Here is a 21,448-nt window from a genome sequence, read left to right as displayed (position 1 = left end):
ATGAATCTTAATATTTATCCATATATAAAGCGCACCGGGTTATAAGGCGCACTGTCAGCTTTTGAGAAAATTTGTGGTTTTTAGGTGCGCCTTATAGTGCGGAAAATACGGACATGTAATTTTTTTTTACTTTCTATCTCATATTTTCGACTTTTTATCTCATTAGTTTGAAAATGTTTCATTATTTTGACATTTCATCTGATAATCATGATCTTATATGTCATAATTTTGACTTTTTACCTCATGATTCTGACTTTTTATTTTGTCATTTTGTAATTTTATCAAATATTCATGACTTATATGTAATTATTTTGACTTTCTAGGTCATAGTTTTGACTTTTTATCTCATTAGTTTGAAAAATTCTCATCATTTTGACATTTTATCTGATAATCATGATCTTATATGTCATGATTTTGACTTTTTACCTCATAATTTTGACTTCTTATTTTGTATTTTTGACATTTTATCAAATATTTATGACTTACATGTAATTTTTTTTGACTTACTATCTCATATTTTCGACTTTTTATCTCATTAATTTGAAAATGTTTCATTATTTTGACATTTCATCTGATAATCATGATCTTATATGTCATGATTTTGACTTTTTACCTCATGATTTTGACTTTTTACCTCATGATTTTGACTTTTTATTTTGTCATTTTATCAAATATTCATGACATATATGTAATTATTTTGACTTCCTATGTCATAGTTTTGACTTTTTGACTCATTAGTTTGAAAAATTCTCATCATTTTGACATTTTATCTTATAATCATGATCTTATATGTCATGATTTTGACTTTTTACCTCATAATTTTGACTTCTTATTTTGTATTTTTGACATTTTATCAAATATTTATGACTTACATGTAATTTTTTTTTACTTTCTATCTCATATTTTCGACTTTTTATCTCATTAGTTTAAAAATGTCTCATATTTTTGACATTTGATCTCATAATCATGATCTTATATGTCATGATTTTGACTTTTTACCTCATGATTTTGACTTTTTATTTTGTCATTTTGTAATTTTATCAAATATTCATGACTTATATGCAATTATTTTGACTTTCTATGTCATATTTTTGACTTTTTAACTCATCAGTTTGTATGTAAAGTAGATTGATAACATTGTTCCATGTCATGCAGCTGAAAATGGCAAATGAAGCAGGGATTTTCTGACAAGGTATTTGGTGAAAAATCAGTTTGAAAAGCACTGAAATAAAGTAGTACATTTTATTAGACATTTTTATATTTGGCAGCATGCTTGTTATATATAGTATAAGATGTCACGTTCAAACACTGAGGACATCTATTAAACAAGACAAAAGGCAAGGAATCAAACAGAGACAGAATTCAATTTGGACTCAATATTGAGGAGAGACATGGCCACTGCACTCTCTGTACAGTCCTGCACCACGCTCTGACGAAGAAGGTTTTCGTCTCCTCTTTTATTCAGATGTTCAATGTTCACGCACCAACACATGTCACAGCAGGAATGGGAAGTATGTAAAACAGTCATTGTTTTCGGTCGCTTTGAAGACCAAGAAGAGGATTTATCGGGCTTGGGCTCTTCCTGGATCCAGCTGGGGCAGGTGTTGGAGGACAATGGATAACCCCTCCCGTCTCCTGACCACAGTGACTTCAAGAGGGCAGCGGGTCGTAAATAGCGTTGACCTCGGTTACCAAATAGTTGGAAGAGAGTTTGTGAATTACTTCAAAGAGAGTTCGTTTAACACTTCAAAGAGAGTTCCTCTGGAAGTTGAGCAGATCCTGCCATCTGTCCGTGTTGAAATCACAGTGGCATTTCACGAGCCTTCTTCCTCTTGTTAGGCCTCGAAAGACAGCATTCATCTTCTTATCAGGAACATAATGTAATACAACGTTTCTTTTGTGATAACTTACAAACAATTATTCCAACAATATGTAGTATTGTTAAAAATAGTGTTGCATATCATCAGTGTTGGGTTAGTTACTGAAAACCAGTAACTAGTTACAGTTACTAGTTACTTTATTTCAAAAGTAACTCAGTTACTAACTCAGTTACTTACACCAAAAAGTAATGCGTTACTGTGAAAAGTAACTATTTAGTTACTTCTTTTTTTCTTTCTTTTTTTTTTAAAGCTCCCATTAATGCCCTTTTTGCCTTCATTTCAGTACTGTTATTGCACTGGAGAATAATACAATCTGTTGATCAACTTGACATACATTTTTATTTTCCTTTTAACATAATTAATGAAAAACAGTGCAACATAAAAAGGCATTCCTCCTTTCTTTAAACTTGGACCAATGACCATGAATAAAAAACAAGTTAAAGTGCAACATAAGAAGGCACATCATCTTCCTTGAAACATAAAGCCTGACATCTGGAGTGATGCTGCTGTCTTCCACACTTGGAGCCATGGATTGTAGAATCCTTGTTTTCAGTGGCAGGATCATTGACACAGATGGTGAAGTTTCAGTGCTCAGTAGAGATGTAACACTTTTGAGGGGTTTAAGCACCTGGAGGACCTCATCTGCCACTCTCACATCATCATCAGACAGGGTGACATTTGTCTTCAGGGTGTTGTGGGTCAATGCAGAGTATATAGCTGCCTGCTGCTCCAACATATCATAAGTGGAGTTCCACCTCGTTGGGACATCATGTATGAGCAGGCAGCTTTAGCATTTCTTGCTTTGTCTTAAGCACATGAGCAGCTGTTGTGCTTGGGTGGAAGTAAGAAACCTTCCTGATCCTCCCAAAGAGGCGCTCCATCCTATTGACTGAGATTCCCTTCTGTGATGCCAAATTCACTACATGTGCAAAGCACCTATCTGTGGTCCCAGTCCTGCCTCATTCTCTGTAATTATTTGATTTTTGGCATTATCACGTGTGACTGGGATATCTTTATCTTCCAGTCCTCCACTGCTTGTGTCAGTACCTGCGCAAGGTGACTCTCGTAGAGGGGGCGTGTCTTCTCATCTCCCAGTCTGCTGTGATGAAGTGAGCGCTTATAGTTCCGCTGGACGTCCACCCGTCTGTCATGAGCGCAACAGATGATGCTCGGGATAGTTCATCCACAACTTTTTTCTTCTCCTGCTCATAAAGATCTGGCACAATCTTATTGCTGAAGTGGGTGCGCGACGGGATGTCGTAACGTGGTTCAAGCACGTTCAGCATGTGTTTAAAACCCTCGTTTTGCACAACCGAATCTGCACTTATAAACACACCGATTCAATGGCGTGGGCGTTCAAGCTCCTCCGTTACTCCGCTCGCCATGACCACGCTGTGTGTGGACTGAACGTGCCAACAACTTTTTTTCCCCACACCCACACCCACACACACATAGACCGCGCCTCTTTTCTTCTCTCCGGCTTGTGACAGAGGAAGATTCAGAAGAACGACACCGCAGCGCTTCTGTTTCTAGCCGATACTACATCAAAAGTAACGTAAAATAACGCAGTAACGCATCATGTAATAACGGTAACTAAATTACTGAATAAAAAAAAATAACGCGTTAGATTACTAGTTACCGCCGAAACTAACGGCGTTACAGTAACGCGTTACTTTGTAACGCGTTAGTCCCAACACTGCATATCATACTGTATTCCAACATTGGTAAAACACATGAACTCTGTGTAACATGTTTTTACACATTAACAAGTAGCTCATTCCTAACATGACCTGTAATATGTTATCTATTTCGCCTTGCAATGAATTTAGATGTAACAAGTTTACACGATATAGGCTCCAGCGCCCCCCGCGACCCCAAGAAAGGGAATAAGCGGTAGAAAATGGATGGATGGATGGAAGTTTACACGATAACAAATAAAAATTGATTGAGCTTAGGGTTTTTATAGATGTATATACACGGTTACTTTGACTCGTGGTAGCGTTTGAATACCCAGCGAGCAGGGAGATTACAAAGATGCTGTAACTAAACTGGAACTGAGAATGGTAGGCTGAACCATGGTTTGATGTTTATGTTTATGTTCCAGCAGCCCAATGACATGTTGAGCCACCTATTAAGGAAGGTTGGGATTAAGGCTAACCCTAACCCTAACCCTAACCCCCCCCCCACAAGTCCCTGAGGGTCCACTCATGTACTGTTGACAGACATTTTTGCAGTCGTAATCCATAATTGCTAATTAAATCATTATAAATAAAGTTGTTTCAGACTGAGCGTGGCGAGAAAGGTGAATAAATAGCTCTCTGATTTTAGTGCTCGGCAGCAGGTGAGCGTGCCGACCACTAACCAGAGGCAGGTGAACCCAATTAGTACCCATGGTAACCAACAACAAACCCAGGGGTGCACAAAACAGGAACTGAGGGAGTCCAAAACTAACAGAACACGACTAAACAAAACACGAGTTGGGCCACGGATTATGACAAAGACAACCTGCTGTTTCCTTTAACTTGGACACACACAACTATACCTTTGGTCATTTCCAGGACTTATCTCACCCTCTGAGAAGTTGTATTAATGTTTTCCAATGTTGTAAAAATGTGTAGAATAAATATTACATTTCAACATTTCTGTCAACGAAGATTTGTGTCAGCCTGTGACACGTAGTCATTTTGATAGTAGGCTAATATAGCTAATATAAACACTTACATCATGTGTTGTCTTCATTATAACACTTACATAAGACTTTTAAAATCATTTTGATAGTAGGCTAATATAGCTAATATAGACACTTATATCATGTGTTGTCTTCATTATAACACTTATATAATAATTTTAAAGTCATTTTGATAGTAGGCTAATATAGACACATACATCATGTGTTGCCTTCATTATAACACTTATATAAGACTTTTAAAGTCATTTTGATAGTAGGCTAATACAGCTAAAATAGACACTTACATCACGTGTTGCCTTCATTATAGCACTTCTATAATACTTTTAAAGTAATTTTGATAGTAGGCTAATATAGACACTTACATCATGTGTTGCCTTCATTATAGCACTTATATAAGACTTTTAAAGTCATTTTGATAGGAGGTTAATATAGACACTTACATCATGTGTTGCCTTCATTATAACACTTATATTAGACTTTTAAAGTCATTTTGATAGTAGGCTCATATAGATACTTACACCATGTGTTGTCTTCACTGTAACACTTATATAAGACTTTTAAAGTCATTTTGATAGTAAGCTAATATAGACACTTACATCATGTGTTGTCTTCATTATAACACTTGTATAAGACTTTTAAAGTCATTTTGATAGTAGGCTAATATAGACACTTACATCATGTGTTGTCTTCATTATAACACTTATATAAGACTTTTAAAGTCATTTTGATAGTAGGCTAATATAGACACTTACATCATGTGTTGCCTTCATTATAGCACTTATATAAGACTTTTAAAGTCATTTTGATAGTAGGCTAATATAGACACTTACATCATGTGTTGCCTTCATTATAACACTTATATAAGACTTTTAAAGTCATTTTGATAGTAGGCTAATACAGCTAAAATAGACACTTACATCATGTGTTGCCTTCATTATAACACTTATATAAGACTTTTAAAGTCATTTTGATAGTAGTCTAATACAGACACTTACATCATGTGTTGCCTTCATTAAAACACTTATATAAGACTTTTAAAGTCATTTTGATAGTAGGCTAATATAGACACTTACATCATGTGGTGCCTTCATTAAAACCCTTATTTAAGACGTTTAAAGTCATTTTGATAGTAGGCTAATATAGACACTTACATCATGTGTTGCCTTCATTATAACACTTCTATGAGACTTTTAAAGTCATTTTGATAGTAGGCTAATATAGACACTTACATCTTGTGTTGCCTTCATTATAACACTTATATTAGACTTTTAAAGTAATTTTGATAGTAGGCTAATATAGACACTTACACCATGTGTTGTCTTCATTATAACACTTATATAATACTTTTAAAGTCATTTTGATAGTAGGCTAATATAGACACCTACACCATGTGTTGTTTTCATTATAGCACTTATATAAGATGTTTAAAGTCATTTTGATAGTAGGCTAATATAGCTAATATAGACACTTACATCATGTGTTGCCTTCATTATAACACTTATACAAGACTTGAAATTTTTTGCGGCTCCAGACAGATTTTATTTTTGTATTTTTGGTCCAATATGGCTCTTTCGACATTTTGGGTGGCCGACCCCTGCCCTAGGGGATTTGTTGCTGCAGATTGTCTGCATGAGATAATATTGTAGTGGCAGACAGTCCCTGCAGATGTGGGTTAAAAGATGACGTGCTGTGTAATCCTCTCATTACGCATCACCCCCACTTTGGACGCTGGATGAGAAACAAAGGGACAAACGGTATAACCAGATAGCTTTGCACCGCGAAAGAGAAAGAAGCGCATTATTTTATTTTTATATTATTCCTGTGCGTGCCTGCAGAAACAGGAGGCGGTGCCGTGCGTGCGTGTGACCCGCTTATTACATCTCTTTATCATCGCTGGTACCTCCATCCTCTCCCTCCCTCCCTCCCTCTCTCGCCGCGCACCAGGGCGACAATGTCGGACTGCAGGAGGCAGTGGAACCGCGAGGACGAGCTGCCGGTCTACCTGGCGGGACCCATCGCGGCCGGGCCCAACCAGCGCAAAAGCTTCGGCATGTTCAGCTCCGTGGAGGGGGCGTTCGAGAGCAAGACCATCGACCTCGACGGCTACGCGGTGGGCGCCAGGAAAGGCGGCCGCACCCTGCGGAGCGGCAGCCGGGAGAGAGTGCTGGATCTGTGCGACGGCACCACCGGCAAGGCCACGGATGGCGCATCGGACCCGTCGTCACTGCAGGCCACCTCCCCCGGGGAGGGAGAGCCTCCCCGGGTTGAGACCGGATGTGCTCCGGGGAGGGAACACACACATGAAAAGGTACCGGAGTCCAATTCCCACACATGTACCGTGTTAATATTAATTTATGCACAAATAAGCAGTTTAATTTGTATTTTTTTAAAGACATTTTTATGATATAACAGACATTTTTGTCTGCCCAAAATGTGCAATGACGCACCGTTGTGGTGCTGAAGTGGACAGCGACCGTGCGCAGACGCTATTGTTGTGTGTGTGTGTGTGTGTGTGTGTGTGTGTGTGTGTGTGTGTGTGTGTGTGTGTGTGTGTGTGTGTGTGTGTGTGTGTGTGTGTTCTTGTATTTCTACCCTTCTTGAGACACCAAGAAGGAAAAGTAGCTTCCATATGAGGAGGTGTGAACAAGTGAGGACATAAATCATGGTCCCAACAAGGAAAACCATTGCATCTAATAGAGAGCCAAACACTAGAGTCCGTGAACATTGCTCCAAAGTCAGGATTTTTTGTTGATTTAATGTGTATACAAAAGTAAATAATGACAGGTGCAAAATGAGGGCGGTCCCAAAAAGGAGGGATTTTTTCAAATTGACTGTGTGTCAGTTTTAAAAGTGCTCCCCCTCTGGTCAACATATGAAATAACAAGTGTGTGTAAGAAATTGAAATGCACCTTCTTTGGCCAAAATATATTGAAAAACATATAATACATATTGATATAGACATATACTGTAATAACTTGAAATAATGAAGATTAAAAACCAACTAAAAACAAAAATAATAACAAATGTTTTTATATTTACATAGAGTGTATATATTATTAATGTTGTAAATACAAATATTTATATATCTAGAAAGGCTGGTCCTAAGGAGGTAGGTAACAAATACAAAAATGTGTGTATGTTCTTGTATTTCAACTCTTCTTGAGACATCAACAAGGAAAAGTAGCTTCCATATGAGGAGGTGTGAACAAGTGATGACATAAATCATGGTCCCAATAAGGAAAACCATTGCATCTAATAGAGAGCCAAATACTAGTCCGTGAACATTGCTCCAAAGTCAGGATTTGTTGTTGATTTAATGTGCACACAAAAGTAAACAATGACAGGTGCAAAATGAGGGTGGTCCCAAAAAGGAGGGATTTTTTTCAAATTGACTGTGTGTCGGTTTTAAAAGTGCTCCCCCTCTGGTCAACATATGAAATAACAAGCGTGTGTAAGAAATTGAAATGCACCTCCTTTGGCCAAAACATATTAAAAAAACATAAAATAAATATTTATATAGACATATACTGTAATAACTTGAAATAATGAAGATTAAAAACCAACTAAAAACAAAAATTACAACAACAAAAAAATATCTAAAAGCTTACCATTTTTATATTTGCATAGTATGTATATATTATTAACGTTGTAAATAAAAATATTCATATATCTAGAAAGGGTGGTCCTAAGGAGGTAGGTAACAAATACAAGAATGTGTGTATGTTCTTGTATTTCAACTCTTCTTGAGACATCAACAAGGAAAAGTAGCTTCCATATGAGGAGGTGTGAACAAGTGATGACATAAATCATGGTCCCAATAAGGAAAACCATTGCATCTAATAGAGAGCCAAATACTAGAGTCCGTGAACATTGCTCCAAAGTCAGGATTTTTTGTTGATTTAATGTGTATACAAAAGTAAACAATGACAGGTGCAAAATGAGGGTGGTCCCAAAAAGGAGGGATTTTTTCAAATTGACTGTGTGTCGGTTTTAAAAGTGCTCCCCCTCTGGTCAACATATGAAATAACAAGTTTATGTAAAAAAATTTAAGTGCTCCCCCTGTGGTCAACATATGTAATAACAAGAGTGTGTGAGAATTTGAATTTGGCCAAAATTAATAAAACAAATAAAATAAATATGTGTATGGAGACATACTGTAATAACTTGAAGTAAATAATGAAGATTAAAAGCTAATTACAAATAAATAAAAAATAAATGAATGAATTAAAAGCAGTCTTTTTCTCACAATGTGTCGACTTATTTCTTATAAAATTGGGAACAATTCCTCATTATTCTTTCTGTTTCTGTAATATTGCAATATTTTTCTGTAAAATTGTTACTTTTTAATGCAAAATGGTGACATTTGTCATATAAAACTCAGACTTTTATCACAATATTGCCAATTTTTTGTTGTTCTTGTAAAATAGTGACATTTTTGGAGTAAAATTATGACTTTTGTCATCATTTTGCCAAGTAAAGTTCTTACTATTGTTATATTGCCAACATTTTTAAGTTTTCTTACAAAATTGTGACTTTTGTCTAGTAAAATTACGATTCTTTTCATAAAATTACCAACATTTTAAGGTTTTCTTGTAAAACTGCGACTGTTATTGGGTAAAATTCCAACATTTATCATAATATTGCACAAATGTTCAGTTTTTCTTGTAAAATTTTGACTCGCGTTGAGTAAAATGACGACTTTTATTACAATACTGCCAACATTCTCAGTTTTTCTTGTGAAAATGTGACCTTTTTCTTGTGAAATTCCAACTAATTTTTCACAGCAAGCTTGTTTATATTTGCATAGTATGTATATGTTATTAATGTTGTCAATACTAATCTTTATATATCTAGAAAGGGTGGTCTTAAAGAGGGAAGCATTTTTCGGGGGTCTCCAGAAGGTCAGAAGTACAATAATGTGTGTGTGTGTGTGTGTGTGTGTGTGCGTGTGTAAATAGTGTCACGATCTTGACAGTATGGTGACGCTGCAGTGCACCTTTTGTCCGTGCACGTGCACACGTCCCCGTGTGCGCGCACACACAAATTGTCAGCTGCGTGTGTTTCACTGAGCGCGCTCACGCCGTGTGTGTGTGTGTGTGTGTGTGTGTGTGTGTGTGTGTGTAGGTGTGTGTGTGTGGGGGGGGGGTGCGATAACAAAGGGGTGCGGACGGAGTCGCCTGGTAGCGGGTGTACACACACACCCCCCGCGGGGAGAGGAGCATGTCTGCCAGCTTTTGCCAGGAGAACAAGCTCCATGTGAGGGTAAGAAAAGCAGGAAGGCTCCTTCAAATCCCTGGAGATTAAATACTTAGCAAGGAGGTAATACTGTACTGTGTAGGCCTCATTATATATACATACACATGTATGTATATATACACATATATGTATGTATGTATATATATACACAGGTAAAAGCCAGTAAATTAGAATATTTTGAAAAACTTGATTTATTTCAGTAATTGCATTCAAAAGGTGTAACTTGTACATTATATTTATTCATTGCACACAGACTGATGCATTCAAATGTTTATTTCATTTAATTTTGATGATTTGAAGTGGCAACAAATGAAAATCCAAAATTCCGTGTGTCACAAAATTAGAATATTACTTAAGGCTAATACAAAAAAGGGATTTTTAGAAATGTTGGCCAACTGAAAAGTATGAAAATGAAAAATATGAGCATGTACAATACTCAATACTTGGTTGGAGCTCCTTTTGCCAGAATTACTGCGTTAATGCGGCGTGGCATGGAGTCGATGAGTTTCTGGCACTGCTCAGGTGTTATGAGAGCCCAGGTTGCTCTGATAGTGGCCTTCAACTCTTCTGCGTTTTTGGGTCTGGCATTCTGCATCTTCCTTTTCACAATACCCCACAGATTTTCTATGGGGCTAAGGTCAGGGGAGTTGGCGGGCCAATTTAGAACAGAAATACCATGGTCCGTAAACCAGGCACGGGTAGATTTTGCGCTGTGTGCAGGCGCCAAGTCCTGTTGGAACTTGAAATCTCCATCTCCATAGAGCAGGTCAGCAGCAGGAAGCATGAAGTGCTCTAAAACTTGCTGGTAGACGGCTGCGTTGACCCTGGATCTCAGGAAACAGAGTGGACCGACACCAGCAGATGACATGGCACCCCAAACCATCACCCAACCATGCAAATTTTGCATTTCCTTTGGAAATCGAGGTCCCAGAGTCTGGAGGAAGACAGGAGAGGCACAGGATCCACGTTGCCTGAAGTCTAGTGTAAAGTTTCCACCATCAGTGATGGTTTGGGGTGCCATGTCATCTGCTGGTGTCGGTCCACTCTGTTTCCTGAGATCCAGGGTCCGAGCTTTCCGGAAGGCAGGATTCACAGAACTGCTGGACAACAACAGCGACACTGACTCCGATTCCTTCGACGAGACGGAGCCGGCCATTTTGGATCCCACATTCGCCCAACTTTTCAATTCGGACACCGAAGGAGAATAATTCGAGGGATTTATGAATGAAGAATAACTTCAGAAAGTGAGCGTTATGTTTATTTTGTGTGTTGTGACATTAACGTTCGAGCAACATTATGTTGCTATTGCTCTGCACTATTTTGAATTTTACTATGTTTGTGATTGCACATTTGCGTACATTTTGGGAGTGAACAGAGTTGTTAGAACGCTGGTTTTTAATATATTATTAAAGTTTGACTGACCTATCTGACTGTTTTTTTTACATTCCTTTAGCGCAGTTAGATGCGGCTTACAACACGGGGCGGCTTATAGGTGGACAAAGTTTTGAAATATGCCGTTCATTGAAGGCGCGGCTTATAACCCAGGGCGTCTTATGGTGCGGAAAATACGGTATATAAGACTTTTCAAGTCACTTTGATAGTAGGCTAATATAGACACTTACATCATGTGTTGCCTTCATTATAACACGTATATAAGACTTTTAAAGTCATTTTGATAGTAGGCTAATATAGACACTTACACCATGTGTTGCCTTCATTATAACACTTATATAAGACTTTTAAAGTCATTTTGATAGTAGGCTAATATAGTCACTTACATCATGTGTTGTCTTCATTATAACACTTATATACGACTTTTAAAGTCATTTTGATAGTAGGCTAATATAGCTAATATAGACACATCATGTGTTGTCTTCATTATAACACGTATATAAGACTTTTAAAGTCATTTTGATAGTAGGCTAATATAGACACATCATGTGTTGTCTTCATTATAACACTTACTGTATATAAGACTTTTAAAGTAATTTTGATAGTAGGCTAATATAAACACTTACATCATGTGTTGCCTTCATTATAACACTTATATATGACTTTTAAAGTCGTTTTGATAGTAGGCTAATATAGCTAATATAGACACATCATGTGTTGTCTTCATTATAACATGTATACAAGACTTTTAAAGTCATTTTGATAGTAGACTAATATAGACACTTACATCATGTGTTGCCTTCATTATAACACATATATAAGACTTTTAAAGTCATTTTGATAGTAGGCTAATATAACTAATATAGACACTTACATCATGTGTTGCCTTCATTATAACACTTATATAAGACTTTTAGAGTAATTCTGATAGTAGGCTAATATAACTACTATAGACACTTACATCATGTGTTGTCTTCATTATAACACTTATATAAGACTTTTAAAGTCATTTTGATAGTAGGCTAATATAGACACTTACATCATGTGTTGCCTTCATTATAACACGTATATAAGGCTTTTAAAGTCATTTTGATAGTAGGCTAATAGAGACACTTACATCATGTGTTGTCTTCATTATAACACTTATATAAGACTTTTAAAGTCATTTTAATAGTAGGCTATTATAGACACTTACATCATGTTATGCCTTCAATATAACACGTATATAAGACTTTTAAAGTCATTTTGATAGTAGGCTAATATAGACACTTACATCATGTGTTGTCTTCATTATAACACTTATATACAACTTTTAAAGTCATTTTGATAGTAGGCTAATATAGCTAATATAGACACTTACATCATGTGTTGTCTTCATTATAACACTTATATAAGACTTTTAAAGTCATTTTGATAGTAGGCTAATATAGACACTTACATCATGTGTTGTCTTCATTATAACACTTATATAAGACTTTTAAAGTTATTTTGATAGTAGGCTAATTTAGACACTTACATCATGTGTTGTCTTCATTATAACACTTATATAAGACTTTTAAAGTCACTTTGAAAGTAGGCTAATATAGACACTTACATCGTGTGTTGCCTTCATTATAACACTTATATAAGACTTTTAAAGTCATTTTGATAGTAGGCTAATACAGACACTTACATCATGTGTTGTTTTTATTATAACACTTATATACGACTTTTAAAGTCATTTTGATAGTAGGCTAATATAGCTAATATAGACACTTACATCATGTGTTGTCTTCATTATAACACTTATATAAGACTTTTAAAGTCATTTTGGTAGTAGGCTAATATAGACACTTACATCATGTGTTGTCTTCATTATAACACTTATATAATAATTTTAAAGTCAGTTTGATAGTAGGCTAATATAGACACTTACATCATGTGTTGTCTTTATTATAACACTTATATAAGACTTTTAAAGTCATTTTGATAGTAGGCTAATATAGCTAATATAGACACATCATGTGTTGTCTTCATTGTAACAAGTATATAAGACTTTTAAAGTCATTTTGATAGTAGGCTAATATAGACACATCATGTGTTGTCTTCATTATAACACTTACTGTATATAAGATTTTAAAGTAATTTTGATAGTAGGCTAATATAAACACTTACATCATGTGTTGCCTTCATTATAACACTTATATACGACTTTTAAAGTCGTTTTGATAGTAGGCTAATATAGCTAATATAGACACATCATGTGTTGTCTTCATTATAACACGCATATAAGACTTTTAAAGTCATTTTGATAGTAGGCTAATATAGACACTTACATCATGTGTTGCCTTCATTATAACACTTATATAATAATTTTAAAGTCATTTTGATAGTAGGCTAATACAGACACTTACATCATGTGTTGTCTTCATTATAACTCTTATATAAGACTTTTAAAGTCATTTTGATAGTAGGCTAATATAGATATTGTAGACACTTACATCATGTGTTGTCCTCATTATAACACTTATATAAGGCTTTTAAAGTCAGTTTGATAGTAGGCAATTGTATATAATATAGACACTTACATCATTATATCACTTAAATAAGACTTAAAAAAAATGTCGGGCTCCAGACCGATGACTTTTTTGTATATGTGGTCCAATATGGCTATTTCGACATGTTGGGTTGCCGACCCCTGGCTTAGACCGTACAACCAACAGGTAGTCTTGCAATCATTTAATAATCCATATTTTGCTCCATCTTTCAGAGTGAGAACCTGCTGATCAAAGGAGGACGTGTGGTCAACGACGACCAGTCTGTCTACGCAGACGTGTACATCGAAGATGGGCTCATCAAGTACGGAACGTGACACACCTTTTCCCACATGCAAGTACTAATGTCTCAAACATGCAGACAGGTAGGACAGAACCTGCTAGTTCCGGGTGCTGTGCGGGTGATCGAGGCCAACGGGCGCATGGTGATACCTGGAGGGATCGACGTCAACACTTGCCTGATGAAGCCTTACCTGGGCGTGCGCCCGCTGGACGACTTCCTCCAAGGCACCAAGGCGGCGCTGGCCGGAGGCACGACCATGATCAGTAAGTCCGCAGTGCCAACACCAACGCGGTGGTGCGTCCTTTGCACCTCTGACCCCCTCCCTCCGCAGTCGACCACGTGACCCCCCAGCCCGGGGACAGCCTGCTGGACGCCTTCGAGGTCTGGCAGAGAGCGGCGGACACGAAGGCGTGCTGCGACTACTCCCTCCACGTGGACATCCCTCAGTGGAACCACACAGTCAAGGAGGAGTTGGAGCTGCTGGTGCAAGAGAAAGGTGTGTCCACATCCACCTTTGTACAAAAGTTGTCACGTTGTGTAAATGGTAAATAAAAAGAGAATACAACAAATCCTTTTCAACTTATATTCAATTGAATAGACTGCAAAGACAAGATATTTAACGTTCCAACTTTTATTTTTTGCAAATATTAGCTCAAAAAGCTCAAAAGCTGGCACATGTGGCAAAAAAGACTGAAAAAATTGAGGAATGCTCATCAAAGACTTATTTGGAACATCCCACAGGTGAACAGGCTAATTGGGAACAGGTGGGTGCCATGATTGGGTATAAAAGCAGCTTCCATGAAATGCTTAGTCATTCACAAACAAGGACGGGGCGAGGGTCACCACTTTGTCAACAAATGCCTGAGCAAATTGTTGAAGAACAACATTTCTCAAGCAAGGAATTTAGGGATTTCACCATCTACGCTCCGTAATATCATCAAAAGGTTCAGAGAATCTGGAGAAATCACTGCACGTAAGCCATGATATTACGGACCTTCGATCCCTCAGGCAGTACTGCATCAAAAAGCGACATCAGTGTGTAAAGGATATCACCACGTGGGCTCAGGAACACTTCAGAAAACCACTGTCAGTAACTACAGTTGGTCGCTACATCTGTAAGTGCAAGTTAAAACTCTACTAAGCAAAGCGAAAGCCGTTTATCAACAACACCCAGAAACGCCGTCGGCTTCGCCGGGCCCGAGCTCATCTAAGATGGACTGATGCAAAGTGGAAAAGTGTTCTGTGGTCTGACGAGTCCACATTTCAAATTGTTTTTGGAAACTCTGGACGTCGTGTCCTCTGGAACGAAGAACCATCCGGATTGTTCTAGGCGCAAAGTGTAAAAGGCAGCATGTGTGATGGTATGGGGGTGTATTAGTGCCCAAGACATGGGTAACTTACACATCTGTGAAGGCACTATTAATGTTGAAAGGTACATACAGGTTTTGGAGCAACATATGTTGCCATCCAAGCAACGTTACCATGGACGCCCCTGCTTATTTCAGCAAGACAATGCCAAGTCACGTGTTACAACAGCGTGGCTTCGTAGTAAAAGAGTGCGGGTACTAGACTGGCCTGCCTGTAGTCCAGACATTGAAAATGTGTGAAGGCTAAAATATGAGAAGGGAGACTGTTGAACAACTTAAGCTGTACATCAAGCAAGAATGGGAAAGAATTCCACTTCAAAAATGTGTCTCCTCAGTTCCCAAACCTTTACTGAGTGTTGTTAAAAGGAAAGGCCATGTAACACAGTAGTAAAAATTCCGCAGTCACAACTTTTTTGCAATGTGTTGCTGCCATTAAATTCTAAGTGAATGATTATTAGCAACAAAAAAAACATGAAATATCTTGTCTTTGCAGTCTATTCAATTAAATATAAGTTGAAAAGGATTTGGAAATTAATACCAAATAAATAAAGAAATAAAGAAATAAAGAAATAAATAAAGAAATAAAGAAATAAAGAAATAAAGAAATATCGACTTATGATACCAAGTACAAGAGCTGTATCTAGTCAATACCACAATGATTTTATCAATATTTTTAATTATTACAAAATCTTTCGTCATTCCTTATTTTATTATAAACTCAGGGAATATGTCCCTGGACACATGAGAACTTTGAATATGACCAATGTATGATCCTGTAACTACTTGGTATCGGATCGATACCTAAATGTGTGGTATCATCCAAAACTAATGTAAAGTATCAAAGAAGAGAAGAATAAGTGATTATTACATTTTAACAGAAGTGTAGATAGAACATGTTAAAATAGAAAGTAAGCAGATATTAACAGTAAATGAACAAGTAGATTAATAATACATTTTTACAGTTTGTCCCTCATAATGTGTACAAAATAATAGGTGTATAAATGACACAATATGTTACTGCATACTAATTAGGAGTCTTTGTTTGTTTACTTACTACTAAAAGACAAGTTGTCTAGTATGTTATTTCATGATAAAATTATTATTTGATTGCAATAGGAAACATGTTTAATGTATCATAAAAATGTATGTTAAAATACAACCAATAAACATTTTTGTTTTACCCTTTATTTTGAAAAGTATCGAAAAACATCAAAAAACATTTTGGTACCGGTACTAAAACATCAGAGAGAGATTTAGACACAATCATGAATGCTGTGGTGGAATACTCACTTTGCTTGAAACATGTCAAGTTGATGCTGTCCACCTTTGTCAGGTATCAACTCCTTCCAGGTGTACATGGCCTACAAGGACGTGTACCAGCTGACCGACTCTCAGGTAGTTCTCCCAAGAGCAACATGTGCTTATCGTGGATCGAAATGTGTCAGTCTGACCTGTCATTGACGAGTGATGTTGTTGGCTCTACCAGTTGTACCAGGCATTCTCCTTCTTGAAAGACATTGGCGCCGTGGTGTTGGTTCACGCTGAAAACGGAGATCTGATTGCTCAGGTAAGACTCCGTTCACTTTTCTCTGATATTTGTCTGTACAAACCCAGCAGGCACAAGACATTGATACAACGTTGATTAGACAGTCATGCCCTATAAAAATGACTTTGAAACAACGTTGCAAAAGAGTTGTAATTGTCTATTGAGACAACGTTGGCGTCCAACGTTGGATCCACCTTGTTGGTTGGGGAATTATTAGATTTCAACGCTCAAATCAACGTCATAACCCAACATTGAATAAACGTTGTCAAAAAGCATGTTGTTTCAACGTTGTATTTGTGTTGTAGAAAATTGGTTGAGATAGGACTAAAATTCAATGTCAAATCAACGTCAGAACCTGACATTGATTAAACGTTGTCAAAAAGCATGTTGTTTCAACGTTGTATTTGTGTTGTAGAAAATTGGTTGGGAAATGACAAAATTTCAATGGTCAAATCAACGTCAGAACCTGACATTGTCAAAAAGCATGTTTCAACGTATTTGTGTTGTAGAAAATTGGTTGAGAAATGACCAAAATTCAATGGTCAAATCAACGTCACAACCTGACATTGAATAAACGTTGCTAAAAAGCATGTTGTTTCAACGTTATGTTTCAGTTGCCCAACGTCACAACCTGACATTAAATAAACGTCGTCAAAAAGCATGTTGTTTCAACATTGCATCTGTGTTGTAGAATATTGGTTGAGATAGGACTAAAATTCAATGTCAAATCAATTTCAGAACCTGACATTGATTAAACGTTATCAAAATGCATGTTGTTTCCACGTTGTATTTGTGTTGTAGAAAATTGATTGGGAAATGAGCAAAATTCAACGGTCAACATTGATTAAACGTTGTCAAAAAGCGCGTTGTTTCAACGTTACGTTTGAGTTGCCCAACGTCACAACCTGACATTGAATAAACGTCGTCAAAAAGCATGTTGTTTCAACGTTGTATTTGTGTTGTAGAAAATTGGTTGGGAAATTAGCAAAATTCAATGGTCAGATCAACGTCAGAACCCAAACATTGATTAAACGTTGTCAAAAAGCATGTTGTTTCAACGTTATGTTTGAGTTGCCCAACGTCAGAACCCAACATTGAATAAACGTTGTCAAAAAGCATGTTGTTTCAACGTTGTATTTGTGTTGTAGAATATTGGTTGAGATAGGACTAAAATTCAATGTCAAATCAACGTCAGAACCTGACATTGATTAAACATCATCAAAAAGCATGTTGTTTCAACGTTGTATTTGTGTTGTAGAAAATTGATTGGGAAATGAGCAAAATTCAACGGTCAACATTGATTAAACGTTGTCAAAAAGTGCGTTGTTTCAACGTTATGTTTGAGTTGCCCAACGTCACAACCTGACATTGAATAAACGTTGTCAAAAAGCATGTTGTTTCAATGTTACGTTTGAGTTGCCCAACGTCACAACCTGACATTGAACAAATGTTGTCAAAAAGCATGTTGTTTCAACGTTGTATTTGTGTTGTAGAAAATTGGTTGGGAAATTAGCAAAATTCAATGGTCAGATCAACGTCAGAACCCAAACATTGATTAAACGTTGTCAAAAAGCATGTTGTTTCCACGTTAGGTTTGAGTTGCCCAACATCACAACCTGACATTGAATAAAAATTGTCAAAAAGCATGTTGTTTCAACGTTGCATTTGCGTTGTAGAAAATTGGTTGGGAAATGAGCATAATTCAATTGTTAAAATAGACGTCAGAACCCAACATTGATTAAACGTCGTCTAAAAGAATTTGTTTCCACGTTAGGTTTGAGTTGCCCAACGTCAGAAGCCAACATTGAATAAACAATGTCAAAAAGCATGTTGTTTCCACGTAATGTTTGAGTTGCCCAACGTCACAACCTGACATTGAATAAACGTCGTCAAAAAGCATGTTGTTTCAACGTTGCATTTGTGTTGTAGAAAATTGGTTGGGAAATGAGCAAAATTCAATGGTCAAATCAACGTCAGAACCCAACATTGTTTAAACGTCTTCAAAAAGCATGTTGTTTCAACGTTGTATTTGTGTTGTAGAATATTGGTTGGGAAATGAGCAAAATTAAACGGTCAAATCAATGTCAGAACCCGACATTGATTAAACGTTGTCAAAAAGCATGTTGTTTCAACGTATTTGTGTTGTAGAAAATTGGTTGGGAAATTACCAAAATTCAATGGTCAAATCAACGTCAGAACACAACATTGATGAAACGTTGTCAAAAAGCATGTTGTTTCAACGTTATGTTTGAGTTGCCCAAAATCAGAACCTGACATTGAATAAACGTCGTCAAAAAGCATGTTGTTTCAACGTTGTATTTGTGTTGTACAAAATTGGTTGGGAAATGAGCAAAATTAAACGGTCAAATCAATGTCAGAACCCGACATTGATTAAACGTTGTCAAAAAGCATGTTGTTTCAACGTATTTGTGTTGTAGAAAATTGGTTGGGAAATTACCAAAATTCAATGGTCAAATCAACGTCAGAACACAACATTGATGAAACGTTGTCAAAAAGCATGTTGTTTCTACGTTAGGTTTGAGTTGCCCAACGTCACAACCTGACATTAAATAAACGTCGTCAAAAAGCATGTTGTTTCAACGTTGCATTTGTGTTGTAGAAAATTGGTTGGGAAATGAGCAAAATTCAATGGTCAAATCAACGTCAGAACCCAACATTGTTTAAACGTCTTCAAAAAGCATGTTGTTTCAACGTTGTATTTGTGTTGTAGAATATTGGTTGGGAAATGAGCAAAATTAAACGGTCAAATCAATGTCAGAACCCGACATTGATTAAACGTTGTCAAAAAGCATGTTGTTTCAACGTATTTGTGTTGTAGAAAATTGGTTGGGAAATTACCAAAATTCAATGGTCAAATCAACGTCAGAACACAACATTGATGAAACGTTGTCAAAAAGCATGTTGTTTCAACGTTATGTTTGAGTTGCCCAAAATCAGAACCTGACATTGAATAAACGTCGTCAAAAAGCATGTTGTTTCAACGTTGTATTTGTGTTGTACAAAATTGGTTGGGAAATGACCAAAATTCAATGGTCAAATCAACGTCAGGACCCAACATTGATTAAACGTCGTCTAAAAGCATGTTTCCACATTATGTTTGAGTTGCCCAACGTCAGAACCCAACATTGAATAAACGTAGTCAAAAAGCATGTTGTTTCTACGTTAGGTTTGAGTTGCCCAACGTCACAACCTGACATTAAATAAACGTCGTCAAAAAGCATGTTGTTTCAACGTTGCATTTGTGTTGTAGAAAATTGGTTGGGAAATGAGCAAAATTCAATGGTCAAATCAACGTCAGAACCCAACATTGATTAAACGTCTTCAAAAAGCATGTTGTTTCCACGTTAGGTTTGAGTTGCCCAATGTCAGAACCCAACATTGAATAAACGTAGTCAAAAAGCATGTTGTTTCTACGTTAGGTTTGAGTTGCCCAACGTCAGAACCTGACATTAAATAAACGTCGTCAAAAAGCATGTTGTTTCAACGTTGCATTTGTGTTGTAGAAAATTGGTTGGGAAATGAGCAAAATTCAATGGTCAAATCAACGTCAGAACCCAACATTGTTTAAACGTCTTCAAAAAGCATGTTGTTTCAACGTATTTGTGTTGTAGAAAATTGGTTGGTAAATGACCAAAATTCAATGGTCAAATCAACGTCAGAACCCAACATTGATTAAACGTTGTCTAAAAGCATGTTGTTTCCACGTTAGGTTTGAGTTGCCCAATGTCAGAACCCAACATTGAATAAACGTAGTCAAAAAGCATGTTGTTTCTACGTTAGGTTTGAGTTGCCCAACGTCAGAACCTGACATTGAATAAACGTCGTCAAAAAGCATGTTGTTTCCACGTTGTATTTGTGTTGTAGAAAATTGGTTGTGTGGTGTAAGGTCCGAATCTTAAACAGCAACAAAAGTGAATTCAGTACAAAAGTTTTATTTACCCATAATCAAATGGTACACGGTTGGATTGACTTGCCAATGCAAACAGACAACGTCCTCCGGAGACGTTGGATGAATGGAGAATCCTGCGAATCATACATAGGCTTGGTCTACTTGGCCATTCATGTGTTTTCCTCATGTGTCAAGGTCCCGTTGTTTTGGACCTATTTATTCTGCAACCTCCTTGAATCCTTTAGCCATAACAAACAATCAAATCATTTTGTAGAATGGTCAGACCGACCACTCGTTCAACTATAATCCACATATGCTCCTTCAATGGTTCAGAATAGATAAAAGAGAAACAAACTGACATTCTTAAGGCTTTTCGACCTCGCTCTCTTTTCGGACTGTGACAGACACAAACTATGGTACAAAGGTCAGAAATTCCACTACAGTTGGGAAATTCAATGGTCAATGGTCAATGTCAGAACCCAACATTGATTAAAGGCGGGGTACACCCTGGACAAGTCGCCACCTCATCGCAGTGACCTTGGTGTCCTCAATGCCAGTTACAGCCATGGTTACATAGAGTCGATTCGTCAT

General features: G+C 36.9%; 1 protein-coding gene across 1 annotated transcript in view; it reads left to right on the top strand.

Annotated features, from left to right (window-relative positions):
* The first annotated feature begins 6,460 nt into the window (after positions 1 to 6,460).
* Positions 6,461 to 21,448, top strand: part of crmp1 (collapsin response mediator protein 1) — a 34,536-nt gene continuing 19,548 nt past the window's right edge. The window contains exons 1-6 of the mRNA XM_061976991.1: positions 6,461 to 6,877; positions 13,967 to 14,055; positions 14,113 to 14,297; positions 14,366 to 14,530; positions 16,735 to 16,796; positions 16,888 to 16,968. Of these exons, the coding sequence (XP_061832975.1) occupies positions 6,521 to 6,877; positions 13,967 to 14,055; positions 14,113 to 14,297; positions 14,366 to 14,530; positions 16,735 to 16,796; positions 16,888 to 16,968 (939 nt within the window). The 5' untranslated portion in view covers positions 6,461 to 6,520. The remainder of the gene's footprint in view (positions 6,878 to 13,966; positions 14,056 to 14,112; positions 14,298 to 14,365; positions 14,531 to 16,734; positions 16,797 to 16,887; positions 16,969 to 21,448) is intronic.

This window comes from Nerophis lumbriciformis, linkage group LG16 (assembly GCF_033978685.3).
Source record: "Nerophis lumbriciformis linkage group LG16, RoL_Nlum_v2.1, whole genome shotgun sequence".
NCBI classification, from domain to species: domain Eukaryota; kingdom Metazoa; phylum Chordata; class Actinopteri; order Syngnathiformes; family Syngnathidae; genus Nerophis; species Nerophis lumbriciformis.
Note: the sequence above shows the minus strand (reverse complement) of the source record. Positions and strands in the feature narration are given on the sequence as shown.